The sequence below is a fragment of the Choloepus didactylus genome, chromosome 5 (assembly GCF_015220235.1).
Source record: "Choloepus didactylus isolate mChoDid1 chromosome 5, mChoDid1.pri, whole genome shotgun sequence".
Classification (NCBI taxonomy): Eukaryota; Metazoa; Chordata; class Mammalia; order Pilosa; family Megalonychidae; genus Choloepus; species Choloepus didactylus.
In genome coordinates, this window is record NC_051311.1 from 62,755,730 (window position 1) to 62,776,711 (window position 20,982).

The window sequence follows — 20,982 nt, forward strand, 5'->3', positions numbered from 1 at the left end:
TTACATATATAGCCTGTCTGTTCTACTTCTCTGGAGAGCCCTGACTAATTTAGTCTTTGTTCACATCTGTCAACCCCCCACCACTGCCCTATTCGGGGATATCTGCTGCTCTGCAGATGTCTGCCCTTCCCATCCCCACCTCTTCCAGAGGTCTAGGACAAAGCTGGAAAATCCTTGATTTATTTGAAATGAAGAGTGAATCTGTTCAGAAGGATTGTTTGACATCCAGATTTCAGGAGCAAGACGTCACTGAGCTGTGAAGTCATGTGGCCAGCTGTGGGGGCTCTTTCTTAGCTAAAGCGGCAATGACAAACTGGTGGCATTCAGAAGAGGGTGACTAGCAGGGGTCACGTCAAGTAAATAATGGGTGAAGAGCCTGAGGTGGTTAGTGTTCCAGTTTGCTAATGCTGCTGTTATGCAAAATACCAGAAATAGATTGGCTTTATTTTGTTACCAAGTTACAGTCTTATGGCCATGAAAATGCCCAAACAAAGGCAGCAACAGTAGGGTACCTTCACTGAAAAACACTGATGGCATCTGGATAACTTCTGTTAGCTGGGAAGGCACGAGGCTGGCGTTTGCTTGCTCCTAGCTTGCGTTCCAAAACAGCATTCTCCAAAATGTCTCTCTAAGCTGCAGCACCAGCTCCTTCTGTCTGAGTTCTTATATAGGACTCCAGTGATTAAATCAAAGACCCACACTGAGTGGGCGGGACCACATCTCCATGGAAACACTCAATCAAAAGGTTCCAACCTAATCAGCAGTAATATGTCTGCCCCCACAAGACTGCACCAAAGAACATGGCATTTTAGGGGACATAATACATCCAAACCAGCACAGTTAGCTTGGAGAAGAGCAGTAGTTCTCCACAAAGAATTGTCTCCAGGGCTGTGAGAGGCCATCATGTGGCAGAGCAGACAGACCTTTCTGCAGCCATGGAGGCAGCATGGGGAGATCTGGGTGGAAGCTACCGGAAACCAACTTTGGCTGAGCTCTGCTCTATGGGCCTAGGGTCCTCTAGGGCTGTGCACCTAGTTCTGGGCACCTTCAAGAAGTGGCAGCAGGTTGTGAGGGGATTCCCGTGCTGGGGATTCCTGATGAGTTCCATGACTCTGGGAGACAAAGTGAAGAAGCCATGACAGGGCAACTGCTCACGCTTCAGTGGGATTCTTGTGTTGTTGTTGCTGTTCTGCCTTTGGACAAATGGGAAGGCTGAGTTTGTAAGATTTTGTTTAATTGAAAAAAATGCTACAATTTCTTTTTCACATGGGAAAGCAGGAAGTATAGCTGTCTTATAGTAGGTAGCAGTGTAATTGCTGAATTATGGATTTCATTTTGACAAACTTACACATTAATCAAAATAAAATAAGAATAGCCATCTTATTTGAAAGGTTTGGACACCTCTATAGGTGGCTCGATAAATAAAACATAAGCACCCTGCTGCAGAACCTTGAGGAACATATGCAGATAATTCTGCCTCTTTCTTCTTTAATCCAACTCCCACTACCAATTGATGCTTATGTGTTTTATTGTTTTCTGAGTCTTTTTTATTTATTACAAAAGCAACACATGCCTAAGATACGTAGTGCTGCCCAACAAACATGTCCAGTTCTCCTCCATGGCCAATAAAATGAGAGAAGTGGCTGGTGTCACTTCCAGGTGAGACCTTTAAGAGCCTGTGTACAATTTATATTTCTTGCTTTCCCTCTGTCCCAGCAACCTGCAAATGGTGGCTGCTCCGTAAGCCTGGTCCCTGAGGGACGATGACATGGGACAGACCCTCCAGCCCACCCTCAGTGGACATGTAGCTTGAACGAGAAATAAACCTCTGAGTCAGCCCCTGAAGAACCACAGCTTCAGTAAGAAACAAACCTTTGTTATTTTAAGCCACTGAGATCTTGGGGGTTTTTGTTATTGTAGCATAAGTAGCTTGTTAAAAAATCCTTCAATATTTACTTATGTGCCAAGGAGTGGCAGTATAGTTGGGAACAAGAAAGCCATCAACAAGCCACAAGCCCTACCACCAGAGAGCCATAGTCTAGCAGGGAAGGGAACCATTAAATAGCGGATTATACAATTAACCATTAAATTGCAAAAGTATGGAGAAGTGCAGGCTGAAGAGCATATACGGCAAAATGACCTAACCTGGCCTGGGCTCGAGGAGAACTTCTCTTGGCAGATATATAAGCTGAGAACTGAAGGAGGAATAGAGACCAAGAAAGCAGTGATGCAGGCAGAGGGAACAACATCTGCAAAATCCCTGAGGCAGAAGGGAGCTGGAGTGGCTGGAAAGCAGAGAGCAGGGGGCAGAGAAGCGCTGGGAGAGGCAGGCAGGGGCTCCGCCGGGCAGGGCTTGTGGGCTGTGCTGGTGAGTCTGGTCCTATCCCAGGAGCAATGAGCTGCCTTGGAAATGTGTGAAGCAGGGGGGAGGTGTGATCATATTTGTATTTTAAAAGACCAATGGCCAACGCAGGGCTTCTGTGGTGAGAAATGTGAGGCGAGGGGAAAATCAAACTTCAAGTCAGTTCTGACTATCAAGACACGACAGTGACACCACTCCACGCACCCAGCCCATCTGCCCAACGTCAAGGAGCATGCAGCCACACCAGTGACCCTGTAGCAAACTGGCTGCATCTCTGGGTTCTCCCGGAAGCTCAGGGACACACACTGCATCCCCCCAGGACCAAGGAGAGAAGGAACATGTGGGCCACAGTCTGCTTGGGTGGGCCTCAAACCTTAATTCTGATACAATGTGGGGTCCATGCCCTGTGCCATTTTTTTTTTCCACCAGCTGAAGCCCCCATCCCTCCCTTCCACTTTACTCACATTACCTATTTTACAGAGAAGCCCGAGACAAGGGGGACCCTTGTCCAACAGACCATTGTCTCCGTTCCCATTCCCTCATCCTTTTCTTTCAGGAATGCATCTCTCAAGGTTTTCTTGCCCTTCTCATTCTGTTTCATCCGTGAGAGCTCCTCTTTTTCCTCTGCCCCTAAATGAAGGGAAATAATCTCAAGGCTCCTAACCCTGTGCTCCCTTTTTATCTCTGCACACTTGCCCTTACCAGTTCTTGGTTCTCACCACGACCTATAATTGATGATGCCTAAATCTACACCCTGGCCAACACCTCTCCTCTGAACCCTATTCCCAAACTTCCAAGTGCTTGTAGATATCACCACCTGAATTGTCCACAGCCCCTTCAAGTCTCCCAGGGACAGAGCCTGATTCACCCAGCTCATGTTTACAGCCAGGTGTCCAAGCCCAGTCCAATCGAGTGGAGCAGGAAGGGGGTGGTACAGAGCAAGGTGGGAGCAGGGCCATGGGGAGAACCCTGTGGACATCACACACAAATGGAGACCAGAAGAAGAGGAGCAGAAAAGACAGACATTAAAGGAACAGTCAGAGATAGGAGGAGAGTCAGGAGACAAGGGTGTTAAGGAAGCCAAGAGCCCACCCCATCAAGATGGAAGAGTGAGAAACCTCAGGGCTCCATCCCCCCATAGAAGCTTTGAACAACCAGCAAGAACTGGCAGAAACATCTTTCTCAGAGCTCCAGAAAACAGTTAAAGGAATGCAATAACAGGGTGAATACCAAATCAAAAAAGGCTACTTAACTGAGGTAGGTCATGGAGCCCTTGCTGCCTCCTTCTCCACCCCTCTCTGTCATATCGCTAGCTGGACACAAACTAGTAGTGTGGAGCCAGCTTGTGCTCTCATGGTGGGCCCTAGGCCCTGTTCTGGAAGGAGTAAAGTAACCCCTATGTGCATACTGCAGTGGATATACGTTACTGTCAATATATCGGGTGGCAGACTGAAAGACTGAACCAGGAAACTTGTCTCTGGCTCAACCTCCCAGAACTTGAACTTATAGGTAAAAGCACCTTGTGGACAGTTAAAGCAGTATAAGAAACAATTAAATCTAAGTGGCCCAGGACTAAGAGTTACCTGCTTTAAGAAATGCGTAGAGCACCCAGAAGGAAGAAACTCTACTTCACAGAGAGTAGAGGGGCATTCGAATTCCTGTAAATGGGGGAATTCTTGTGGCCATAAGCAAGCACAAGTCCAGAACAAGACACAAGCTCAGAAAAGATAGAAAGGACCCTACACTTTACATTTGCCTCAGGCTGATCTTCTTGATAAGAGGGCTAAACTCTGAGGGAGAGCACTAGTCAATGCAGAGCCAAAGAGTGTGAACAATGTGTTTTGCATTTGTTTGTTTTTGTTAGCTCCTGGCACTCAAGGAAATCTCTGTTATATCACTATTTGGACACAAACTTGAAGAACAGACAGCTAAGGGACTAAATCACATAGATAACACTTCAAAATATTAAAATGCACAGTGTGCAACAAAAGATTACAAGCCAAAGAAACAGGAAATGATAGCTCATCCAAAGGAACAAGATTAAAATCTGGAAACAATTAATGAAGAAAATCAGGATTTGGACATACCACAAAGACATTAAAAAAAAAATGATCCTCCATATGCTCAAGGTGATAAAGGAAAACACAGAGAAAAGACTAAAGGATATTAGGAAAACAGTGAATGAAAAATATGGGAATTTCAATAAAGAAATAGAAATTTTAAACAAAGAACTAAACAGAGATATTGGAGTTGAAGACCATAATCCCTGAAACAACCCTCCCCAGACAGGGATGGTGGCAGTGAAGCCTTAAAGATACAGCACTTCCTAAGGGCAGTGAGGGACAGTTAGTTGAAAGACTGCATTTGCTGGGCAGGCCAGGAAACCTTAGCTTTGGGGACCTATTGAAGAAGCTCTTGGCACCCTTCCAGATCCCCTTGGAGATGGTCTGCACCCCCTTAGTGAGTCCCTGGCCCTGTTTCAGCTGGGAAAGTCCTCTCAGTTGTGCCACTCCTCCCAGAATTTGCCCTCCAGGCAAAAGCAGCTTGAGACAAGAAAGGAGTGTAAGAAACTCTAGAGGCAGACAGTCTGGGCAAAGGCCTGCCAGCTTCAAACATGGGGGAGAGGGAGGTCTGTCTCCTGGGAAACAGAGGGGACAACCAAACACTCATAAAGAGTGGCACTCCAAAACAACTGACAAGCAAAAGCCCAGGATAAGACAGAGACCCAGAAAGAGGGAAAACCTTGCACACTGCATTTGCCTTGGGCAGACCTTCCTGATAGGTGGGCTGAAACTCAAGAAAATCTCTGTCTTATCACCAGCTGGCTACAAAATAAAAAAACAGGCATCTCAGGGAATAAACCCCAGAGTTAACATTTTAAAATATTAAAATGTACAAGACAAAGAAACAGGAAATGATGACACCCATCCAAAGGAGAGGATACAAATCCAAAAAACACCAACAAAGAAGATGAGAAGGTGGACATATTGAACAAAGCCTCTTAAAGAATGATCTTAAAAATGTTCAAGGAGATGAAGGAAAATACAGAGAAAGAACTAAAGGATATCAGGAAAACAATGAATGAGCAATATGAGAGTCTAAGTAAAGAGATAGACCTTAATAACTGGAAAGGAAAAAATGCCCAGGAAGGTTTCAAGAGCAGATTGCAGCTGGCAAAAGAAAGAATCAGTGAACTTGAAGACAAGACATTTGAAATGAGTCAGACTGAAGAGCAGAAAGAAAAAAGAATTTTAAAAAGCAAAAATAGCCTAAGGCACCTCTAGTACACCATCAAATCCACCAATATATGCATTTTGGGAGTCTCAGAAGAAGAAAGAGAACGGGGCAGAAGGAATATTCAAAGAAATAATGACAAAGAACTTCCCAAACTTAGCAAAAGACATTAATATGCACATCCAAGAAGCCCAGAGAATACCAACAGGATAAGCATGAAGAAAAATACACAGTGTCCTATACTGATCACACTACTGAATGCAATGGATAAGGAGAAGAGTTCTGAAAGCTGCCAGAGAAAACAATGTGTTATGTACAAGGGAGTCCCAATTAGAATGAGTGTGATTTCTCACCAGAAACCATGGAGGTAAGAAGGCAGTGGGTTGAAATACTTAACATGCTGAAGGAAAACAACTGCCAGCTAAGAATTCTGTATCCAGCAAGACTTTCTTTCAAAAATGAAGTAGAGATTAAGACATTCTCAGATAAACAAAAGCTAAGGGATTTTATCACCTCTAGACCTACCCTACAAGCACTGCTAAAGGGAGTTCTTTAGACTGAAACCAAAACTAGACAGTGGTTCAAAGCAGCATAAAGAAAGACCTGTGGTAAAGGTAACCATTTAGATAATTATAAATGCCAGTATTATTGAAGTGTGTTATTTGGTATGTGACTCTACTTCTTCCTGCAGGTGCTAAAATGCAAATGCATAAAAATTAATGATAAATTCATGTTTTTGGACATACAATGTACAAAAAATAAGTGGTAACAAACACAAAAAGGTGTGGAGCCAGAGAGCTATAAGAAAGTATATGTGCATGTTATTGAAGTTAAGTTTGCTATCAAACAAAATATGATTGTTATACATTTAGGATGTTAAATCTTAACCATGTGGTAACTGCAAGGAAAATAGATGAAAAATATATCCAGAGAGAAAAGAGAAGACACAACACAAAAAATATGGTACAACGCAAAAAATCAAATACATATAAAAGTAGGCATTAACAGAAGTGAGGGACAAAAAAGGTATAAGACTCACAAGAGCTAAATAGCAAAATTGCAGAAGAAAGATCTGTATTATCAGTTGTGATTTTAAATGTAAATCTATTAAACTCTCCAGTCAAAAGGCAGAGATTGGCAGAATGGATAAAAAAGTATGACCTAACTATATGCTATCTGCAAGAGAGTCATCTTAAATTCAAAGATACAAGTAGGTTGAAAGTGAAAGAATGGGAAAAAATATACTATGTAAGTAGTAACCAAAAAGAGCTAGGGTGGCTGTACAGTTCAAAAACAGTTATGAGGGACAAAGATGGTCATTATATACAGATAAAGGGGACAATTCAAAAAGAAGATGTAACAATTATAAATATACAAGCACCTAACAGCAGAATCCCAAAATAAAGGAAGCAAATACTGACAGATTTGAAGGGAGAAATTGACGATTCTACATTAATAGTAGGAGACATTAACATAACACTCTCAATAATGGACAGAACATCTAGTCAGAAGATCAATAAGGAAATACAAGACTTGAATGATACAGTAAACCAACCAGAACTAACAGCCACATATAGAACACTGCACGCACCAAAACCAGAATACACATTCTTCTTGAGTGCACATGGATAATTCTCCAGGATAGACCATATGTTAAGTCACAAAGCAAGTCTCAATAAATTTAAAAATATTGAAATCATACAATGTATATTCTCCAACCACAACAAAATGAAGCTAGAAATCAATAACAGAGGTAGAAATGGGAAATTCACAAATATGTGGAAATTAAACAACGTACTTTCAAACAATCAATGGGTTAAAGAGGAAATCAGATATGAAATTATGAAATAACTTGAGGTGAATGAAAATGAAAATATAACATAGCAAAACTTACAGGATGCAGTGAAGGCAGTGCTGAGAGGGAAATTTATAGCACTAAAAACTTACATTAAAAAAGAAGAAAGATCTCAAATCAGAGAACTAACCTCACTACTGCAGGATCCAGAAAAAGAAAAGCAAAGAAAACCTACAGTGAGCAGAAGAAGGCAATAAAGATTAGAGGGGAAATAAATGAAATAGAGAATAGAAAAACAATAGAGAGAATGAAGAAAACCAAAAGTTGGTTCTTTGAAAAGATCAATAAATTAGACAAACTGTTAGCTAGACCATAAACTAGAAAACTAGAGAGGACACTGATAACTAAATTCAGAAATATAAGGAGGAACATTACTACCAACCTCACAGAAATAAAAAGGATTAAAGTATATACTATGAACAACCATACACCAACAAATTAGATAACCTAGACGAACTGGACAAATTCCTAGAAACACACGAGCTATCTACATTGACACAAAAGAAATAGAAGATCTCAACAGACCAATAACAAATAAAGTGATTGAATCAGTAATCAAAAACCTCATATGCAAAATTTACCAAACATTCCAAGAAGAATTAACACCAATCCTGATAAATGCTTTCAGAATACTGAAGAGGCGGTAACACCCCCTAACTCATTCTATGAGACCAGCATCATCCTGATACAAAAGCCAGATACAGATACCACAAGAAAAGAAAATTACAGACCAATTTCTCTTATGAATATAGATGCAAAACTCAACAGAATATTGGCAGACTGAACCCAATAACACGTTTACAGAATGATGCACTATGATCAAGTGGGATTTATCCTAGTTAGGTAAGGATGGTTTAATGTAATACAGCACATTAGTAGAACTAAGAAAAATACACACACAATCATCTCAATTGATGCAGAAATGGCATTTGACAAGATCCAGCTCTCCTTGATACATACACTTAGAAAACGAGAAATGGAAGGAACCTTCTTTAACATGATAAATGGCATATATGACAATCCTACAGCTAACATCATACTCAATGGTAAAAGATTGAATGCTTTCCTCCAAATCAGGAACAAGACAAGGATGCCCACTGTCACCACTGTTATTCACCATTGTACTGAAACTTCTAGATAGAGCAATTAGGCAAGAGAAAGAAATAAAAGGAATCCAAATTGGAAAAGAAGAAAAAGTTTCCCTATTTGCAGATGACATGATCCTATATTTAGAAAATCCTGAAAAATCCACAACAAAACTATTAGAGCTAATAAACAAATTCAGCAAAGTGGTGCGATACAAAATCAACACTTCAAATTCCGTGGTGTTTCTATACACTAGCAATGAACAATCTGAAGAGGAAATCAAGGGAAAACAATTCCATTTACAATAGCAACTAGTTCTCAAATAAATTTAACCAAGGATGTAAAGTACTTATACATGGAAAACTACAAAACATTGCCAAAAGAAATCAAAGATGACCAAAATAAATGGAAGGACATTCTGTGTTCACAGATTGGAAGACTAAATATTATTAAAAAGTCAATTCTACCCAAAGCTATTTACAGATTCAACACAATGAAAATTCCAACAGCCTTCTTTGCTGAAGTGGAAAAGCCAATCATCAAATTTATATGGGAGGGGTAAGGGGCCCCAAATAGCCAAAGCCATTTTATAAAAGAAGAAAGAAGTTGGAGGACTCACATTTCCCACCAAAACTGATTGCAAAGCTATAGTAATCAAAACAGCATGGTATTGGCACAAGAATAGACATGTAGACAATGGAATAGAATAGAGGGTTCAGAAATAAATTCTCACATCTATGGCCAATTGATTTGACAAGGGTGCCAAGTCCATTTAATTGGGGAAGAATAACCTCTTCAAAAAACGGTGTTGGGGAAACTGGATATTCACATGCTAAAGGATGGAAGTGGACCCCTACCTCACACCATATACAAAAACGGATCAATGACCTAAATATAAGAACTCAAACTATAAAACTCCTAGAAGAAAATATAGGGAAGCATCTTTAGGACTTTGTGTTATGCAATGGTTTCTTAGACTTTACACGAAAAGCAGGAGCAACAAAGAAAAAAATAAAGGAACTTCACCAAAATTAAAAACTTTTGTGCATCAAAGGATTTCATCACAAAAGTAAAAGAACACTATAGTATGGGAGAAATATTTGAAAACCACATATCTGACAAGTATTTAATACCCAGAATATATAAAGAAATTCAACTCAACAACAAAAAGACAAAGAACCCCATTTAAAAATAGGCAGTGCACTTGAATAGACATTTCTTGAAAGAAGATATACAAGTGGCCAATAAGCAATTGAATAGATGCTCAATATCATTAGCCAGTAGGGAAATGCAAATCTAGGTCACAATGAGATAACACTCGACACCCACTAGAACAGCCACTATTAAAAAAATGGAAAATAACAAGTGTTGGAGAGGATGTAGAGAAATAGGAACTCTCATACATTGTTGGTGGGAATGTAAAATGGTACAGGCTATGGAAGGCAGTTGGGCAGTTTCTCAGAAAGTTAAGTATAGAAATACCATATAATCTGGCAATCCTACTTTTAGGTCCTTTTTCCTCTGACATTTATGAAATCCTGAGTCAAGAGTTGCAGCTTTCTTAGCAAACTCCATGAATCTTTGAGATCTTCACAAGCAACTGAGGCACAATTATAAGTAATTTGGACAAACAAGAATGTCCCTGGAATGGTGTTGCCTAGAGAGAATCAGTCTGAGCCCAGTGCAGGTGTCGGGGTGGGGGGACATGGGGAGCCGTGCAGAGAGGCAGAGTGGGAGCCAGAGATGGAATGCTAAGTGACTCAGAGATGATGTTTGCACTTAAAAATGCCCTTCTTTCCAAGTTTCATATTTGGAGCTTCCAGGCCTTCGGGCCAAGGAGAGAGAACTGCAGTTCCCATTTAAGTGTCTCCTCATAGGGCTAAGAAGAAACTGGAATACCAGCTGAAAACCATGGAAAATTGCTAGCACCGATTCCATGGCTCAAAGTTAGTCAAATTTAAAAGACAGCCTGAGGGTGACAGTGTGATTGTGAAAACCTTGTGGATCACCCTCCCTTTATCTAGTGTATGGATGAATGAGTAGAAAAATGGGGATAAAAACTAAATGACAAATAGGGTGGGATGGGGGGATGGTTTGGGTGTTCTTTTTACTTTTATTTTTAATTCTTATTCTGATTCTTTCTGATGTAAGGAAAATGTTCAAAAATAGATTGTGGTGATGAATGCATGACTATATGATAGTACTGTGAACAGCTGATTGTATACCATGGATGACTGTATGGTATGTGAATATATTTCAATAAAACTGAATTAAAAAAAAAAAAAAAGACAGCCTGAGGAAGGTGGGGAGAAAATAAAAGTATGGAAAAAAGAGGGAGAAGAGTCAGGTGAAATTGAAAGAAGAAAAGGATGAGTGATTTGCCCGCTTTTGCCTCTACCCCAACCACTGAACACCATCAGTGTTTTTTTTTTTTTTAATTTATTTAATTAAAAAAAATTTTTAGACCAGTTGTGGGTTTACAGGAAAATAACGCAGAAAGTACAGAGTTCTCATATACCCCAACCCTCATGCACACAAGCTGTCAGCTACTTTTAATTGTTCGTTGATATGCCCTGGCAAAGACTTATCAATCGTAGTGTCTGCTGGAGTCTTGAGGTTAATTCAGATCAGACAAGAAATCAGACTGCTGAGAAGAGAATTATAGAAACAAAATACTTTTTATTATTTTTCCTGAAAAAGATGGGGAAAGGAAGCATTGCCCAAGAGAGGGATGTGCATAAATAAATCCTGTGCTTTTTGCCGAGTCTCCTCTAAATAAGAAACCTCCTTTGGCAAAAGAAAACTCATGCAAACCAGAACTGCCTTCCGAGAGCAAGGTTTAATTCTGACCCAGAATTACGATAATAATATATATATTTCTGAAGTACTGTCAATTCATTCCACCACTCTGTGTAGGAATTACCAGACTTTTTTCCCCCTTAACTTCTGAAAAAACCAAAGTGGTGATCCATACCTGGACTCAGCTGATGAAGTACAATGCATTTCTTTATCATTAACTATCACAGAAAAGCACCCTTAGCTTGAGTTTCGAGTTGTCTTTAGTAAAGTTTATTTTGCTTGAAATATCTGTATTATCCTGATTTCTTCCCCCAAATTCTGTTCTCTGCAATAGAGGTGTGTTGTGAAATGCAGTCACTTACGTCTTCTTTTTCCCTTTCTTTCCCTTGGGAGCGCCTGGCCAACGGAAGCCACGCAGCTGCAGGCAGTCGGCGACGTTGTGCGCGATGCAGTGGAGGTTCAGCATGGCGGCCGGGCTGAGAATGTCCACTTCCGGCTTCTTTGGCTTCTTCCCGCGAGACTTGCCCCGGCCTTTTCCTCTTTTCCCTTTACCTGGCTTTTAAAGACAAGTATAAATACCGAGGGAAAATTAGCTTTTATAACCTCAATATAATTTTCAACATTTCCTATTGAATTTAAGAAAAAAGAATCTTAACAGGAGAAAAAATCAAAACAGCAACAACAAAAAACTTCTGCAAGGAGTGGGATGTGTAGTCAAATGCAATTCAGCAACTCTTTACTGAGTGCCCCAGATTAAGAGACCCAGGCTGACACTATGTGTGGGCCACACTTGCATTCTGATTTGAATGAACAAGCTGCAAAAAGACATTTTTTAGTCAATCGGGGAAATTTGATTATGTCAAGGAATTACTATTAATTCTGTTAGATCTGACTAATGGGTATTGAGTCATGCAAGAAACTGTTCACACGTTTCAGAGATGCAAACTGAAACCTGTAGGGATGAAATGACAGAAGACGTGAGATGTACTTTAAAATACTGTAGTTGCCCCTTCTCTCTCTCTCAAAAAAAGGCAAACTCTTGCTAATTTCTGAATGTAAGAAATATATATATGGAGACTTATTTTTACTACTCCATTTTTGTGTATGTTTGGAAATTTTCATGATAAAAATTTAAAAACAAGTTAGATAATCAGGATGCATATATATATATATATATTTGGGCACTTGTTATGCAGTAGTCTCTACCTCATTAAGCAGTCATGAGGATTAAGCAAGATACTTAGTAGTGTCAGACATGGAGTAAGCACTTGATAAACGATTGCCTTCATTATCCTGATCACCTCTAGAGTGATATTTCAAGGTAGGTAGATATTATTCCTGTCTTACGAACGGGGAAGCAGAGGCTTGGCAAGGTTCCTGTGTGAACGGATGTCCACCAGGTTCAATGCCTGTGCTCTTTCCACTACCACACTGTGAGGTCAATGTCCTCTGGGAAAAATGAATGGATACCATCTTCAACTGGAGAGAAGCTATTTCCAAATTTTGCTAGAGCTGCACAAAGCTATGAATTCAACCTCGCTAAGCCCTCTGACCTACCCATACAGAAAATAACAACTGGAAGTACATTATTTATAATAAAGTGGCTCTTTTAGGCAAGGAGAAGGAGAGGAATGTATAAATTAACAAGGACTTCTGCAAGGGCTAAATATTTATACAAAATAGATATCCTGTCCAAGCATTCCACTTAAAAAATGTCCCGAGCTAAACAAAGGGAAACATAGTTACTATGTTAAAAACACTAAAACACATTTTTGCCAAGTGAAATGGAGTACATTCCTAGTGACAAAATCCAGGAATGAAGAGAAGTATCTTGCAATGCAGTGCCTGACTTCTGTGGGAAAATCCAAGTGAAAGCAAACAATATGAAACCCCATATGACAACTGCAGTCTCCTGATAATCCTCTTGATGAAACAAACAGTGCCCAGGCAGTGGAATGTACACTTCGCCATAAGCTCTTAAAAGATTCCAGGTCTTGGCTTTCTTTATGACTTTATACTTTTTGCATGTAAACCATACTTGACTTACCTGGAATAAGAGCAACAAAATGTGTGTGTGTGTGTACGTGTGTGTGTTTTAATCTCTAAAATGGCTTCTGAGAACTAAAATTCACATAAAAGGTTGACATTTTCACTCAAAGTTGTCATCTCTTTGTGTAGAAACTGACAAACTGTAAAATTCATATGGAAATGCAAAGGAATTTGGAAAAGAAGAACAAAGTTGGAAGACTAATGCCTCCTTATTTTAAGAATTATTATAAAGCTCCAGTAACCAAGACTGTGTAGTACTGCTGTCAAGATAGACAAATGGATTGACAGAACAGAATAGAGTCCAGAAATAGATTCATATACATATATGAACAACTGATTCCAACAAAGGTGCCAAGCAACTCAGGGGAGAAAGGATAATCTTTTCAACACATGGTGCTGGAACAATGAATATCTATATGCGAAAAGATGAACCTCAATCCAAACCTTGCGCTATATAAAAAAATTAACTCAAAATGGATCATAACCTAAATATAAAACCAAAAGCTACAAAACTTTTAGAAAAAAATATAGGAGAAAATCTTTGTGACCTTGAGTGAGGCAATGATTTCTTAGACATGACACCAAAAGCACAATTCACAAAAGAATAAATTGATAAATTCGCCATCAATATTAAGAACTTCTGCTCTCCAAAAGGTACTGTTAAGAGAATGAAGAGGCAAGCCACAGAATGGGAGAAAATATCTGCAAATAATATGTCAAATAAAGGCCTTGTATCCAGAATATATAAAGAACGCTCAAAACACAATAAGAAAACAAACAACCCAATAAAAAATGGTCAAACGATTCAAAGATGCTTCCCCGAAGAAGATATGCAGATGACAAATAGGCACATGAAACGATACTCAATATCATTAGTCATTAGGGCAGTGCAAATTAAAAACACAAGATACCACAACACACCTCTTAGAATGCTCGAACTAAAAAGACTGACCATACCAAGTACTGGTTAGGATGTCAAGAAACTGGAACTTTCTCATCCACGGCTGGTGGAAATCTAATTATATAAACACTTGGGAAAACAGTTTGGCATTTCTTGAAAAGTTAAGCATATGCCTACATATAAGCCAGCCATTCCACTAGTAGGTATTTTCCCAAGAGAAACGAAAGCATATGTCCATTCAAAAACTTGTCCATGAATATTCACAACAGCTTTATTTGTAATAGCCAAAAACCTAGAAACAACCCAAAGACCTGTCAGCAGGCTGACAAACTGTGGTGTATACATATAATGGAATACTACTGAGCAATAAAAAGGAATGAACCAGTGACACATGTTACAACATGGACGAATTTCAAAAATAATTATTCTGAGTGAAAGAAGCCAGAACCCAAAAATAAAACCATACATACTACATGATTCCATAGATATATACAAAATCCTAGAAACTGGAAACTAATCTATAGAGACAGAAAGCAGATCAGTGGTTGCCTGGGGATGGTGAGGGCTGGGAGGCAAAAGGGAAAGATTGATTACAAAGTAGCACACGGGAACTTTTGGAGGTGATGGTCATGTTCATTATTTTGACTGTGGTGATGGTTTGTCTGCACACATTTATCAAACTTACCAAATAGTATGCTTTAAATATGTGCAATTTATTGTATATCAATTATAACTCAAATCTGTTAAGAAATTATTATAAGGGAACAACATTTTTCAGTTACTGGGCCAATCCATTCCTTGGGTTGGTTCAATATAAATACATGGCTGTTGGCAACCTTTGGTCTCAAAGCTCATAGCTCCTGATTAAAAATCTTCCAAACTTCCTAATGAAGACGACTTGGCTCCAGCCACACTGGCCTTCCTTATATCTCCCAAATTCACCAACTTCCTCCCTGCTCAGCCTTGTTCTTCCTGCAGAACTTCACAGGGACATAACTTATCCCTTTTAGTGCAGGCCTCTGCTCAAATTATCATCTCTTTACAATAACCTCACTGACACTTTGTCTGTTATCTAAAACTAGGGTGACCATATAATTTATTGCCCAAACCAAGACACTTCAACAAACAAACTGTGATTGTCCCAGGCAAGGGGGGCTGGTACAAATGGTCCCTCTAACTGTAACTATCTCCCACTAAACCCCAAGAAGTGTCACTTTCTATCTCCTTACACTAAGCACTTTGTGCTATTTAATAGCATCGTTTGTTTGTGTTTGTTTAATTCCCTAACCACTATAAGTTCACCATTAAATTCCCAAGGCATAGAACAAAGTCTGGCATATTATAGGAATGGGTAAATATTTGCTAATTGAATGAATAAATAGATGCAACCAGAAACAGGATTTAGAAAACTTATGTGGATTTCTGCTATTCTGAATTTTAAGATGGTTCCTTCCATCATTCAGTAAATATTTAACAATACTTACAGTGCATCAGGTCCTATATTAGATGGAGAGAAAAGGGTTACTGTCTTCAAGATGCTTACAGTCAAGTGAGGGAGAAAGACACTAGCTACGTAGTCATCAAAACATTTAATCACCAATCACTGTGAATGAAGAGTCTAGGGGTACATGGTACTATGACAGCACAGGAAGAGTGGAGGCTGACCCAGTGTGGGGCATAAAGGAAGGGTTCCTGAAGAGCGGCCAGTGAGCTGAGAGGTAGGAAATTCCGAGGCAAAGCAAATAGCCTGTGCAAAGGTTCGGAGCTCGAGAGAACATGCACAGCCAGAGCAACCAAAAAAATAAAAAAAGAGGGGGGGGGTCAATGTGGCTGGTTCTTAGGCTACCAGCAGTTGTGGGGTGTGGGAGTGAAAGAAGTTGAGGCTGAAGGGCTTGCAAGCTGTTTAAGGTTTGACTTTCATGAAGCGAGCAATGGGAAGCCTTCTGCTTAAGTGGCTTTGTTAAAACACTCTGCTACAATTCCCCGGGCTCTGAAAGGAAATGGCAATATAAACCATGCAGGGAAACCAAGGGATGACTCTCAACTCAAATTGAGAGATATCTATTTGATACTTTTACATGTAATTAACTGGAAGGAACGTGGAGATTTAACTAATCCATTTCTCCACTATAGTATAATGGGGGTGAGGAGTAAGGATCTCCAACGCAAAACAAGCAAAGCACAGTAAGTGAGGTGTAAAGGGTTACGGGCACTTAAGGAATAATAGGGAGGCAGGAGGCAGGCTCAGAATACTCTTCAAGGTGATGACTTCTGGGTTGGGTCTTGAAGAAAAGCTGATCAATAAGCTCAAGATGGGGCAGGTGCAGGAGGCTTGCAGAAGAATGTGGGTCTTGTGGAGAGTGTGGAGGTTATTTTTTAAGGCAGAGAAGATGATTTGGTGTTTAAAGAAAGCTCAAGAGGTTGAGGCCCCTTTACCAAGGGCTCTGAGTGCCAAGCTCAACCTGAGTTCAGCAGGTAACAGTGCCTCCCTGAGGACTTGGGGCAGGGGCCACAAGGTCAGAGTGGTTCTGGAAAGATCAAACTAGCATGGAAAGAGGCAGAAGAACAAGAGTCCCTGCACACCAGCCAGTCAGGTAGTGAGCTGCTTCAGAATCCAAGCAGGTGGGAAGGAGGGCTTGTCTTGAAGAGCCAGAGTGAGGAAGGGAAACAGGTCACAAATGACCAGGCCAATGACTGCATGAGGGCTGAGGAAAAAGAATGTTTGCAAGTTTGAGGCCCAGAGAATGAGTGTCCCTGGAAAGTGATGAGGAGATGGCAGTTAAAAGACAATTTGGATTTTGAACAGTTTGAAACAGCTCTCAGGTAGAAAAATCCAGCAGAATGGTGGAAATGGAGGTTTTAGGTTTTCCAGAGAGGTCAGGCTAAAGATGGAGCTCTGTAAGCCAATGCCCTGGAGGTGAGATGGAAACAAGGATGCTGCCGCCTTACTGGGGCATAAAATGCAAGAAACCCCTGCACAAATGGTCTCCTCCGATAGCCTTTCCTCAAACTGGGGTTGGAAGGGACCACCGCTCCACAGACGGCAGTCCCTACGGTCGCACCAGGGTTCATTTTCTACTTGGTTAAATCTGAAGTGAAGAATCCTGCACAGAGACGAGAGCGGCAGCCGCAATAACGTAACAGCCAGTTGCTGTTGGCTTGTACTGATGCCCTGGGGTTCCACAGGGCTTTACAACCCGCTTTTACTTCCCACACATAAAGCATCTTCTGGGTGTGAAAGTGGCTCAACAGAAACAAAGAACTAAAACCAACCAACTAACAAAAAGAGGGCTCAGCCTGATTCTGCCGCTTGCTATCCCCTTCGGCATGTGCAGCCCACCAACCCACCCCTGCAGGTATCTTACTGATACCTGGGAAACCCCTCTCCCTCCTCTTCTGCCAAGTGTTCAGATCATTGGGTTGGACACCACGCAAAGACAGACCACGAAGGAGCCGGTCTCGTCGCGTAGGTAACTTATTTTAGTGAGAGCTAAAACGGTATTAAACTAATTGAGCGAAAGCCTGAGAACGTCTTATATTTAAACAAAACGTGTATTACCATGGTGATTCCCTTCTCGGCTGGCCAGAGGAGCTTAGCATCAGTTCCCAGTCCTGAAATAGAGACTGGCCCGAGTTCTGCGAATTACCCGGGAGCGGCGTCTCCTCCGCACGCGCCTGCGAACCGACGCCAGGCAGGGACCACGCCCGGCTTCGCCCGAGCCCGGGCTGCGGGGTGCAGGAAGCCGCTCTCCCGGCGCCCAGCGATGGAGCGGACACTCAGAGGAACCTGCCTCTGCGGGCAAACGAGCGGCCCCTGCCCTCCGCGACGCCGGGCACGGGGCGGCCGCCGCACCGGTGGTGGCAGGCGGCTCGATTCGCTGCGCCGAAGCCGCGGGGGCTGCCGGGCGCGGGGCGGGCGGGGGCCGCGCAGTGTTTGCCTGTTGCCAGGGCACCCGCGCGAGACGTCCGGCTGTTAGGCGGGTTCCCGCGGGCTTGGTAAGCCCCTCAGCGCTCGCGCCGGCGCTCGCTTCGGTGACGGATGTCCGCAACCGACCGCGCTGTGCTGGCTGGGCCATTGCACCTTGCGCGTGGCGGCGATGGCTGCGGGCGCCGGGATCCCTGGCTCCGCCTTGCGGCGTCTGGGTTTGGGCGGAGAGGAGGGCGCGGGCGAGCTCCGGGACCGAGCCGGGCGGGATACGTGGCGAGGAGGCGGGGCGCGGGCCAAATAGGGCGGGAAAAGACCTTGGTCTGCTTCTGCATGTTGTCCCGGTCTTGGAGAAGACTGGAGGGTGAATGCAAGTTCGACCACTCATAGGCTCACCTTGGAGAAATAAGCGGGGCCTCCGTGAACTCTTTTGGAAAATAGGAATAAGGACTTTGAGGGTTGAAGGGAGGGTAACATGGGAAAATGCTGTAAAAAAGCCTGGTTCAGGCACCGAGTAAGGCCCTGAAAAACAAAAAGTTAGTTCTTATACCCCGCGAGGGTTTGGCAAGAAAGCATACGGTGGGTGCAGTTGCACTTCAACCTTGTGCGTTCATTTATTTGGACATCTCCCTTCCCTCAGGGGAAGGCTGCAATTTGAGGACGCGACCCCATCTTCTTTTTGTTCTGTCATTCTTTTTTATTTTACACTTACTGAGCACAGTTATTGAGTGTCTGTCTGCCAGGCCCTGGGAATTCAGCCCCAAATGAGACACAGTCCTTGTTCTTAAGCGGTTCTTGGGGTGGGAGTTGGGGTCAGGTAGTAGTAGCAGACTTTAAAAAATGTTAAGTGCTATATGGCATATTACATTAGATGTATTAAAATTGAGTGACACGTAACAAAGGTACCACACTAATGCAAGGTGTTGATAATAGGGGGGGTATATGGGAGCTCTGAATTTTCTGCTTGATTTTCCTGTAAACGTACAACTTCTCTAATAAAAGAAATTTATATTTGAAAAAAATAAGTGATGTGACTGAGTGCTATTTTAGATTAGTGAATGGGAAAGACCTTTCTGAGGTGACTTTTAAACTGAGATCTGGATGACAAAGAGGAGTCAACTATGCAAAGATCAGGGGGCAGGACACTGCAGGCCAAGGAAGCAGCTGTGAAAGACCCTAAGGCAAGAACAAGCTGGGCACGGAGGCCAGTGGGGCTGCAGTGCAGGAAAGAGGCTGGACCTGGAAGCAGGTGCAGGGTCCTGAAAGATTCTCTGAGCAAGGTGTTTGACTTCTGTGCTGGGTTGAAACTGTTATGTACCCCAGAAAAGCCATGATCTTTTAATCCAGTCTTGTGGGTGCAGTCCTATAGTGGATGGAACCTTTTGATTAGGTTGTTTTCATGGAGATGTGACCCACCCAGTTGTGGCTGGGACCTTTTGGTTAGATTATTTTCATGGAGATGTGACCCCTGCCCATTTAAGGTAGGCCTTAATTAGTTTACTGGCATCCTTCAGGAGAAGATAAAAGGCTGAGATATTTTGAAGGGAGCAGAGAGATGCTTAGAGAAAAATGCCCAGAGACATTTTGGAGAAAGCCATTTTGAAACCAGAGCCTGAGAGAGAAAGACCAGCAGATGTTGCCATGTGCCTTCCCATGTGACAGAGGAACTCCAGATGCCATCAGCCTTTCTTCAGTGAGGGAACCTCTTGTTGATGCCTTTAGTTTGGGCAGTTTTATGCCCTTAGAACTGTAAATTTGAAACCTAATAAGCCCCCTTTATAAAAGCCAGTCCATTTCTGGTATTTTGCATTTCTGACAGCTTTAGCAAACCGGAACACCTCCTCTTGAGTGATGAAGTGGCTTCTCAAAGCGAGTGTTTATGTACCTTTTTCATATGTTTCCCCTAATCCCTGATCAACAAAAGTTCCAACTACTTCTGATTTGTCTATTAATTTTTCCATGAGGCCATATACCCTTGATATGGTACAGTCTCCTGCCCTCTGCCTGTGCCTTCTCTGCTGGCCCCTGTCTTAGTCCCTGGATGGGACTTCTCTGGGTCATCTCAGTTCTCCCAGGCTTGCCCCTATCAGGATCAGTTGCAAATGTATTCCAGCCCTATTTTTCCTGAGTTCCAGATCTTTCCTGAATTCCAGATCGGAGGTCCAGTGCTCTGCTGAAAGTTGTAAAATTCAGCCATCTTGAAAGCAGAGCAGTGGTGGTGTTGGGGGGGAATGTCATGGTGAGTAGGGGCCTCTGAGCAACTGCCTTTGCAAAGGGTTAAGAGGAAAATTTGGGAGTGATAGAAATGTTCTGTATCTTTGATGGGGTGATACTTATGTGGGTGTGGGGCTGGCTGCATAATTTGCTGGACTCAGTGCAAAATGAAAATATGGTGAAGCAGGAAAAAATGCCATTAAAGGTAACAAAATACAAACCTTTTCCCTTTTTCCTGTGATTGCTCTCAACTTAAGCTGTTTTTATTTGTTATTTAATGTTGTGTCCCCTTGGACACAGGGATTACTCTCTTTCTAGGTGTCTCCCCTTCCCACAGGCTGCCACTCCAACCCATGGCAGATGAGTGACCCCTAAGGCCGGGATGTGCACCATACTCACATCAAGGTGGGTAAGACGCTCTCCAGTTGCCTGCTGAATGTGCTGGAGTGCTGCCAAGCCCAGATGTAACAACCACTGTCTGCCTGTCCTGAGACCCCTGGGGCATACCCCACCCTAAGGCAGGAGGGTGGGGGTGGTAGGGGAGTGAAGGGGGGAGG

At 42.2% G+C, this 20,982-nt stretch overlaps 1 protein-coding gene across 2 annotated transcripts; it reads right to left on the reverse strand.

Moving 5' to 3' along the window:
• Nucleotides 1–1,047: 1,047 nt before the first annotated feature.
• SMKR1 (small lysine rich protein 1) lies at nucleotides 1,048–18,061 on the reverse strand. Of its 2 annotated transcripts, none has more exons than XM_037837577.1 (3): nucleotides 17,846–18,061; nucleotides 11,699–11,892; nucleotides 1,048–1,189 (listed from the first exon to the last, which is right to left on the reverse strand). In XM_037837577.1, the coding sequence occupies exons 1-3, from the start codon at nucleotides 17,846–17,848 to the stop codon at nucleotides 1,159–1,161; spliced, it is 228 nt and encodes a 75-aa protein (XP_037693505.1). In that variant the 5' UTR covers nucleotides 17,849–18,061; the 3' UTR covers nucleotides 1,048–1,158. The 2 variants fall into 2 exon arrangements, with proteins under 2 accessions (XP_037693505.1, XP_037693506.1); XM_037837578.1 differs by lacking the exon at nucleotides 1,048–1,189 and adding an exon at nucleotides 11,015–11,184.
• Between the last annotated feature and the right edge of the window lie 2,921 nt (nucleotides 18,062–20,982).